Here is a 9709-nt window from a genome sequence, read left to right on the forward strand (position 1 = left end):
GCCGGGAGGGGCTGTGGGATGCGGACAGTGACGGCAGCGACGGGGGAGACGCGGCTCCGGTGAGTACCCGGCCCCCGGTTATTATCTTCATAAAAGTAAAGTTTTAAAGTGCTTTTCCTCTGTACGTAGTTTTTTCCCCTCTTTTAACCTCTGGCTGGCAGTGTTCCACTTCGTTTTATCCTTTCACTAAAGTTTCAAGTTCTTTACTGAGTGTCTTCATGATTGTTTTCATTATAAAAACAAATATTGATGCACTGTTCTCTTCATAGAATTAATGCCAGTGTAAGTTTTGTAAAGCAAGCTTTACCTGTATGGACAGATTTTGATGTTGATACATGACCACCCCAATTTGTATGGTCTTATGATTGTTACAAATATATCAAACCACTTTAAAGTCATTTAATCAGTTTAGGGGCTCACTTCCGTGAGCCTGAAACCTCTCTTGCAGCCATGTAACTGTATGATGGCTTTTCTTTCTGTAGGATGGATACTCCCACCTATCAGCCTACGAAAGGAAAAGACTAAAGAACATTACAGAAAATGCTAAATTCTTTGCTGCTCTAAAGCTGCATGAGGTCTGTATAGGGTGTAAATAGCATCAAAATACTCTTTCCAAGTGTCATAATTGCACTGTTATCCCTCCTGGTGTGAAACCCTTTCCTCACTGGGGCAGTTGTATAAGGAAAGCCATGAAAATCATAGAATCCTGGAATGTTTGGAAGGGACCTTAAAGCCCCTCTCATTCCACCTCCTGCCATAGGCAGGGACACCTTCCACTATCCCAGGGTGCTCCAAGCCCTGTGCAACCTGGCCTGGAACGCTTACAGGCATGGGGCAACCACACCTTTTCTCTTTCTTATTATTATAAATAATTGCAATAAGTTCATTGCAGCCTTGAGATAATTGTATTTTATACATGTTAATTCTTTATGCTCATTATATGTATAATTAATCTCTTTTCTCTTTAAGTCAGCTGCAAGACTTAACCAAATTGCAACTAAAAGGCAATCTCATGTCACCAAAAGGTAAAATAACAGTAGGTGAGATTTATATCCTTGATTCTTCATTGTGGGATGAAAACAAATGTTAGGAAAAGGTGTGGGAAGAGAAAGAGAGGCGTGACCAAGGTGCAAGGGAGAGGGTAAATGTAGAGGAGAAGACATTTGGCAGTTCCAAAACAGTACCAGATCCAGCAGAAAATGAGCTGAAGCCCGAGTAAAGAGTAAGCTGTGTGATGGGAGAAGGTGGGAAAGGCCAGCTTGGTGGGTGAATGGCAGGATGGATAATGAACAAGGAGAGCTGGGAGGGGAAGCGGCAGTATCATAAGGAAAACAGTGGTGCAGGACCTGTGTGTGCATTGCAAAGTGCTCGTGGTGTTGTTCCTCACTATCACTGACAGGAAAAGCAACCCCATCCCTCCTGCAGCGGGCCAGGAGGGGCTGATGTCAGTCTGTGTCCCATCTGTGCCCTTGGGTCTGTCCCTGAATGCAGGGGCTCTGTTCTGTAACTGAGATGTTCTCCTTGTTCCAGGCGCAAGCCTAAAAAGGTGGAGGATGAAACAGCCCGGCGGCGATCCATGCGCCTGCTCCGAGTGGAGCCACTGGACATTCCATTGTTGGAGTCACCTGCCCGGCCAGGAGCAGAGGAATATGTGAGATGGGGAAGGGCTGGAGGGGAGGGGTGTGTGCACAGCAGCTTTCTAAAACCAGTGCTGGTGACACTGGTGGGTGGCACTGGGCATTGCAAACCCTGAGGCATTTGGGAGATGGTGACACAGGGACAGTAAGGAAGGGTCAGTTCTGTCACCCTGAGCAGGTGCCACGGTCTCGCCACAAGCCAGGCAGTGCTCTGTGGCCCAGGCTGATGATGTGATGCAGTTGGGGATCCACAGAAGGGTCCTGAGGTAAAACATTCCACATCAACAGCCCATGGAGCTGAGCAGCCTTGAATTCAAACGTTTATTACTCTGGTTTTTATTTCACTGTAACTTCTGATGTGGTTTTATTTTCCTGGATAATATTTACCATCTCTCTGAAGCAGTAATGGAGCAAGTAAAAGGTATGCTGTTCTGAGAGATGGGAATTTAAATCTTCCACGGAGCTGTAGAATAGATTTGAATCTGTTATAAAGGTCTTTCTGGAGTATCAGGAGAGGAAGAAACACAGGGAAGCAGTTTGTCTGTGCTGCCAGTGAAATTCTCTTTATCTTTTTAGTAAGATTATGATATCACCTTCTGTTTTCACTATTTATTTACTGTCCTATTGTAGGCATGTTCTCAGAATGTTTGGTGTGGGGAAAGTACCAATTCACCTTGTTCATGGTTTTAGTTGGTTTGAGCTACAAAAATTGCCAATGTCATCCCAGCCTCAGGTTCCAGTCGGACCTTTGCCCATGGTTCCAGAGGATCAGGCAGAGAACAGTAAATGGACAGAGGCCTTGCTGAGCACGTGGATGAGGATAAGTGAGGTATTAGTTGAATTAGTTATTTTTGGATAATGTAGTTTCACTTGGGCTCTGATTCTGATAAATATCTCCTTTCTGTCTGTAGCTGAAAGCAGATGATGCTGACCGGGGCACACCTGACATAAAGAGGTAGCATGAAAACAGCAGCAAAAACTGGGTGTTGTCTGGCCCCCGTTCCTTCTCTAATGAAGGTTTTGGTGATGGTTGTTATTTTGGTTTTCCAGGTACCAGGAGAGCCTGAGCAGCATGGTGCTGAGTGAGGAGAACATCAGGAAGGTGGTGAAAACCCGGGTGTGTTCCATGGCCATCCACCCTTCCGAAAGCACCATCCTTGTGGCAGCTGGAGACAAGTGGGGGCACGTTGGCCTCTGGAACGTGGTGAGTGGTTGATGTGCTCCTCATCTGAACAGGTGTGTGGTTCAGGACAGGTCCATGTGGGGCACAGCCTGGGGTGGCATTTTGTCAGGCTCATGAGGGTGTTGTAGGTTTTCTCCATTCTTAGGGATAATACCAGGATGATTGTCCAATTTAGAGTTGCCAGAATGGCTTTCCTTTTTTGCTCTCCCTTGGTTTTTTTCTGAAATTTGAGAGCTGAGTCATCTTTGTGGAATGGGTCCACAATGACCTGTTCAGTTTCTTTTAAAATAACAAAGTGATGCAGAATTTAGAAGAGAAGACACAGGAGATTCTGCTTTAGTGCAGTTTGGGTCACTAATTCATCTTAAACTCTCAGTAACGCAGTGTGTCCGTATTTTGATGTAAAAGGCACATGTGGTAACTGAAACTGGCTCTGTGGGTGAAAATGAGCCAGGTGCTGCCATCCAGATCCAGGGCTTGTGGCTGCAGTGGCACTAATTGCAGCAGGAAGTTGCAGCTTTCTGTAATTAGGGGCCAGAAGCAGCCTCACTGTCCATATTACCTGTGCTGGTGTCTCCTCTCACCCAGCACCCTCTGCCTCCTCCAAAAAAGATTCAAAAACCAGAGGTTTGGCTTCAAGAGTTGTAGTAGTTAAAAGAAATAACTTTAGTGACCAGCACCTGTGTCTGTGGGATCTGTCATTTTGCAGAGCTGCAGGTCTGAGGAAGGAGCCCACATCTTCATCCCCCACAGCTTCCAGGTCAGCTGCATGCACTTCTCTCCCTGCAACCCTGCTCACTTGCTGTCCCTCAGCAGTGACACTCTGCGCTGTGGGGATGTCACCAGGGCTGTCTTTGATGAGGTGAGGCACTGCTAGGAAGGTTCAGTCTGCTTGTACAAAGTCATTATTTAATTGTTTTATTAACAAGAAAGTTCAAGTTGCATTTCCACAAGGACACGTGAATTAACCTTAGTTAACATCACAGAAACAGGGAGATGTTTTCTACTCACCAAACCCAGTGACAGCCTGCATTCTCCCAATTTCCAAGTTTACATTTCTGCACGTGATTAAAAGTTTCTGCAGCACTGAAGAAGGGAAAGATATCCTTAATCCTTGGTCAGTGTGTGCTCAAGGCCAACAGCCCTTTGATTGCTGGAACATAGAGGTGACTGCCTTGCAGGAGCTCTTGACAGGGAATTTGGAGTGTGCTGTTGCTGGTCTGGTTTAGATGGTTAATTATCTCCTAATTGTTTCCCCTGTGGAAAGCTGTTTCGCAGAAGGGTTACCTGCATGGCTGGGTAAGGCTGTCACATGGGCTGCACTAGTGTTTTTAGTGAATTAAAAAGGGAAAGGATGAAACCCATAGCCCAGGGAGTGTTTGGGTGTTAGAACAACTGGGTGTTTCCTTTAGTTCTGGTGACATTTGACCTTTCCTGGGCTCAGATCTGCAGGAGTGAGGAAAACTTCTCCTCCTTTGACTTCCTGGAAGACAATGCCTCCACTTCCATAGTGGGTCACTGGGACGGGGGCGTGGCTGTTGTGGACAGACGGACCCCAGGGATGTCGTCGGAGCTCTCTGCGGACACTGGCTTCAGGAGGATACGGACAGTCCACGTGCACCCTGTGAACAAACAGTATTTCCTGGCTGCTGGCTCAGTGTATGTAGCCCACATTGAACCAGTTGTTTTTTCGGTGGTCTCTGTGCTAGGGAGAGCTGGGGCTGCGGAGTTTGTCAGTCTCAATGTACAGTCAAAGCTGTCTTGGTCCTTTTACAAAACAAGTTTTCAGTCTCCTTAGCAGGATTTAAGGTGGGATTTGGTTTGATTTCCCTTCACCTTTTGGAAGTGGGGACAGATGGGCCCTGGTGGACTTTGGCATAGGGGGACTTTATGGAGGGCTGGTTGGGGTGGTTTCAGTGCTCCCAAAATCCCTTGGAGCCACCATTTGAGTGGGTATTGAAGCTCTGAACCAGCTCCCATACAGCCTGCTGTGCTCTGGAGCTTTTTTGATAAATGAAGGATAATTACTGAAGTGTGTGTGGTACCTGTTGCAGGGATGTTTGTGTTTTCGATGTTCGGTACCTGAAGGCCAAGGGGAACAAGCCCCTGAGCTCTCTCACAGGACACACCAAAAGTGTGGCCTCGGCCTATTTCTCCCCTGTCACTGGGAGCAGGGTGGTGACAGTGTGTGCAGATGACAAGCTGAGGTAAGGCTGTGGAAGGAAGAATCCTCATGGAAAATACTGACTGTTTGGGCAGTTTATTGTCATTATTATTATTACTTCCCCACATGACCCATCATTGAGAACCTTCTGTCTTTATCATTTTAGAAAATGATAAAAGATTTACTTGCACTAACATTTTTAATGTCGTTTTTAATGATTTTTTGGTTTGGTTGGTTTTTTATTTAATTCTCATTTTCCCACAGGATATTTAACAGTAAAAAGGTACAGGTACTGTTAACCTTTAAAAAGCAATCAAACAAAATCAAAACCCACGAAAACAGCCAGCCAAAACCTGGCTGGTGAACACAAACACAAAATGCTCAGAAACTAAATTTGTTTGTAGCTGGTACTTGAAATAATGATATCAGCTCTTCTGTAAATAGCCATTTCATAATTTAAGCTGCTGTGAGTTGCCTGTGTTAGAGGTTCTTTTTCTCCTGGTTACTTTGTGACCATAATTTCTGTAATTACCTGGGTTTTTTTGGGCTGGGCAGTTTTAGCCCCGAGGGGTGGGATCCCCCAAGTTCATGGGGGTGAAGGAGCAGGTGGGATGCTGGGCTGGCCTTTGGCCTCTCCAGCCCCTCCTCTACCCTCAGCTGCCAGAAAGGGTAGGCTGCAGTTCCAGCTGAAAGCAAATCCACTTTGCCAAGCACATCTAGTGATTCCAGCTGGGATGCTGGTGCCTATGGCCAAGCTGGTGTCTTTGCTGCTCCTGGGTGGCCCCAGGAGCTGATCCTGCTGTGTGGGGGAAGGAAGGGCTCTGTTTTTGCCCAGGTCCATGGTATTAATGTGCTGTTCTGTGCTCAGGGTCTACGACACCACATCCTTGTCATCGACTGTCACATTGCTCAGCTCCATCAGGTAAGGAGAGCACACCTGGGCCGAGGGCAGCACCATGGCTGCTCCTATGGGTCTGAAGGGACAGGACACAGGGAATGGCTTCCCACTGCTGGAGGGCAGGGTTAGATGAGATTTTGGGGAGAAATTCCCCTCTGTGAGGCAGGGTGAGGCCCTGGCACAGGTTGCCCAGAGAAGCTGTGGCTGCCCCTGAATCCCTGGAAGTGTCCAAGGCCAGGTTGGATGGGGCTTGGAGCAGCCTGGGATAGTGGAAGTGCTGTGGCAGGGGGTGGGGCTGGATGGTCTCTAAGGTCTCCCCCAGCCCAAACCATTCTGGTATTCTTGTCCCATCCTGCTCATCCCAGGACAGGGATCCACTGCAGGGATCTGAGCACTCCAGAGTGAGTGGTGAAGATTTAGAAGGCCAGGGAGCAAATGGGACATAAATGACAATTTAAAATGCTGCATTCATGAGGAAGAATGTTCCTCTTCCCTTGCAGACACAACAACAACACGGGCCACTGGCTGAGCCGCTTCAGGGCCATCTGGGACCCCAAGCAGGAGCACTGCTTCGTGGTGGGCAGCATGGCACAGCCCAGGCAGATCCAGGTCTTCCAGGACACCGGGAAGTTGCTGCACTCCTTCTGCAATGTGGACTGCCTCAGCTCCGTGTGCTCCATTAACGTTGTCCACCCCAGCCAGAACATCCTGGTGGGGGGCAACTCCAGTGGCCGCCTTCACGTGTTCAAAGACTAGAAGTGCCTTAGATCTGTATTTTATAACTTTCTGCTTTGACTTTGTTTATTCCGTGTTAAGCAGTTCCGAAGCTAACTGTTGATTCTCAGGACAGAAATGTACTTTGAAAGTCTCAAAATAAATCGTTTAAACTATCTTTGGCACCCGTGTCTTCCATGGAAATAAAATTGATCCTTGAGTCCCCCAGCTCCCTCAGGTGCTCCTGGTGCTCCAGCCCTCAGTATCTTCCTTATGGTGAGGGGCCCAGAACTCCCAGGTGCATTTGTAAAATTGTGCTCCCGGAGTGTAGAGATGTGCAAGGGACTCACCTGCAGCTCTGGAACTCGTGTGGCCTGAAGCTGCTCCTCACTCCAGTGAGAAGCTGCTAAAAGACCAAATTTCCCACAGTTTTTGAGCTGTTTTCACTTGAGTAAAGAAAAATCAGTCACTGAACAAAGCTCATGCCAACTCTGCTTTTCATGATATTTAAATATTTATTTAAATTTAAAAATACTTTTCATGGCACCAATGATTTTATGCTAACTAAGGTATTGGATATGTAGAAAAAGGTACATTTTGAAGGAAAAAAAGATGTAACTTACAGTATTTGGCACATGAAAGGTTAATCTCTAGGTTTTCTTTATGAAAACTAAGAAATTCACATTTTCAGGTATTTTACTGTCTACTGCTGAAAGATGCAGTATGCTAGGACGAGATTCATGGGTTTCTGATCTCAGAACCTATGCAAACAACATTTTGATAGAAAGACGGGTAAAACTAACAGGGCCTGAAACACACGACAGGATCTGGGACAGATGGGAAAAACGTACAACGGAAAATCACCAATTCTCGTGGTTTTGCAGTAGAACGCTGGGTGACAACGGCAGAGGTGACCTGGGGCTGGCACAGAGCATTATCCAAGGAAAGCCAAGGTGGAAGGTCCCAGGTGGGGATTTGGAGGATGTGTCCGAAAAGGATGGAGCATGGGATGGAGCTGTGCTGTCACACGTCACACAGAACATTGCAGTGAGGAGAGGAGGAGGAGGAGGAGGAGGAAGAAGGACGACACTGCAGCGTTAACCCGGGGGTAAAAAATGTCAGCGTCAGGACGAGCACAACTGCATAGAAACATCAGCGCTATGGGCTGAGGTAGGAACACTACACTAAGAATTAATTTTGCTATGTTGCATAAAACAGGATTATCATGTAAAAAAAATCACTCCTCCGCCTCCTGGAGCCTTCCCAGAGGGCTCCTGCCTTGCTCTGGAGCCAGGGCTGGACCCCACCCCCTCCTCGGGCCTCGTGCTGTGAGCGGGTGGCCGCGGCTGTGAGCTGGGCAGGGGGGCTGTACCCCCCAGTGGGACCTCTCCCCTTATTGCAGTGACAAGGAGCCCGTCTGGCCCAGTGTCACCGTCCAGCCCAGCGGTGGGTGGTGGATGCTCAAAGACAACACGGACATCAGGCTTTGTAAAACTGCAGTTATGGCCCCAGCTTACGGCAAAATCTCTCCCTGAGATGAAATTAAACTTGCTCAGCTGTTTTTACCTTGTTTGTTTTTTTTTTTTTTGCTGATATGTCCAACTTCTCACCCAAACCTAACCAGAACTGGCTGTTATTGCTCCCTGTGGATGGGCTGCTGCTCCTGGTGACCAACAGTCCCGGGGGTCGTCACCAGCGCGATGGGTCGGGTTTATTGACATGCACTTAACAACAGTTGGGGCTAAAGATGTCCATTGACTTCTTCAGTGTCACCTGCGCTTCAGAACTTGTGTCCTCTTGGGAAGAGTCCCAAAACCAGAGCTCCTTCTCTGTCCCAAGCCCAGCAGGGCTCAGATGGCGTTGGGCTCCCGGCGTTTACTCTTAAACCATTGCTCACTGGGAACCTCTCAGTACCGGCACCCACGGTCACCCCATCCGTAAAGTAAAAAAAGACTGGATTAGATTTGATAACAAAATAGCATTTCCTTGTTAAAATAGACCTTGAAATGTCTCTTTTTTTTTTTTTTTTTTTTTTTTTGTTCTTTTTGCTTGGTTTTTTTTTACAAAACGGGTACAACTGGCAGAGGGTAAAGGTCATCCCAATAAATCTGACACAGTCACTACAGCTCCATGCCAGGTTTGGCCACACGTGCCCAGCCTCCCCTGGCTTCCATGCTCCCCTGCCCTCGGGAGCACCGATGCTTCAAGGCTTAAAAAAGTGGCAAAGGGCCGAGTCCGCAGCAGGGCGAGGGCTCCGGATCGCTGCGCTGTGGGGAGGGGGGGGCACCGGGGCGTCCCCGAGAGCATTGCGGCTGTGTCACCTCATAGGAGGCTCCGGTGAGCACGGAGGGCTCTGCCAAGCGGTTCGTGGAGGGCGGTGGTGGCGGGCACAGTGTGGATTTAATACCGTAACAGTACACGAGTGTTAAATTAAACCTCAGTAGCACCATTGCTAAAGCTCCTGCGGAATGGTCCCACCAGCCCCAGCTGCTGCACGGGCGCGGGGGTGGCAGAGCAATGAATTCCCCTCTGCTTGGTGCTTCCCAAGTCGTGCGCATGAGATCGGGATGGGAGGTGTTGTGCGGGCTCCGGGGGTGGGAGCAGTGCGGCTGGGCACGGGGAGGAGAGGGCTCCGGGGGCTGCCCCCCCCCTCCTCTTCCTCCCGGAAAGCCACCTCCTCGGCCGGCCGGGCTCTGGGTCGGGAGGGGAGGGTTAGTGAGTGCCCCGGCGGGTCCCGCGCGGGGACGGCGGCAGGTCCAGGCCCCCGTGGTGGCTCCTGCCTTCAGGTGTCAATGAGCAGGTTTACCACGGCGCGGAGCTTGCAGGCAAACCATCGCCTGAGGGGACAAAAGTATTGGTAATGGAACTGCTCGAACTCTGGGGTCTGGCGGATATCACGGAAAAAGGCAGTGTCAAGGTCGGACTCGGTAAGGACGATCAGGAGGAGGAGCAAAACAAAGAGGAGTCCAACTGTCACAAGGAGCAAACGGAGGACACTTAAAACAAACTTATTCACCTGTTGGGCCTGTGCTGGCCCCAGGCCACCGGCGCCCGGGCACAGTGCCCGCAGCTCGCCCTCCCCTTCCGCCCCCGGCGGGCCCGCCCCCGCCCCC

General features: G+C 49.0%; 2 protein-coding genes across 2 annotated transcripts in view; one reads left to right on the forward strand and one right to left on the reverse strand.

Annotated features, from left to right (window-relative positions):
* Window positions 1-2: 2 nt before the first annotated feature.
* WDR76 (WD repeat domain 76) lies at window positions 3-6773 on the forward strand (the record flags this gene model as incomplete). The annotated part of the gene is made up of 12 exons (XM_017736956.1): window positions 3-59; window positions 483-575; window positions 970-1025; window positions 1531-1651; window positions 2365-2466; window positions 2549-2592; window positions 2688-2841; window positions 3530-3682; window positions 4265-4479; window positions 4875-5027; window positions 5853-5906; window positions 6383-6773. Coding segments are annotated over 12 exons (1458 nt in total), but the record flags the coding sequence as incomplete, so codon positions are not given.
* A 663-nt stretch (window positions 6774-7436) lies between these two features.
* The window catches only part of FRMD5 (FERM domain containing 5), a 17189-nt gene continuing 14916 nt past the window's right edge, over window positions 7437-9709 (reverse strand). The window contains exon 14 of the mRNA XM_017736964.1: window positions 7437-9702. Within this exon, the coding sequence (XP_017592453.1) occupies window positions 9379-9702 (324 nt within the window). The 3' untranslated portion in view covers window positions 7437-9378. The remainder of the gene's footprint in view (window positions 9703-9709) is intronic.

This window comes from Corvus brachyrhynchos, unplaced genomic scaffold (assembly GCF_000691975.1).
Source record: "Corvus brachyrhynchos isolate BGI_N302 unplaced genomic scaffold, ASM69197v1 scaffold200, whole genome shotgun sequence".
Taxonomy (NCBI): domain Eukaryota; kingdom Metazoa; phylum Chordata; class Aves; order Passeriformes; family Corvidae; genus Corvus; species Corvus brachyrhynchos.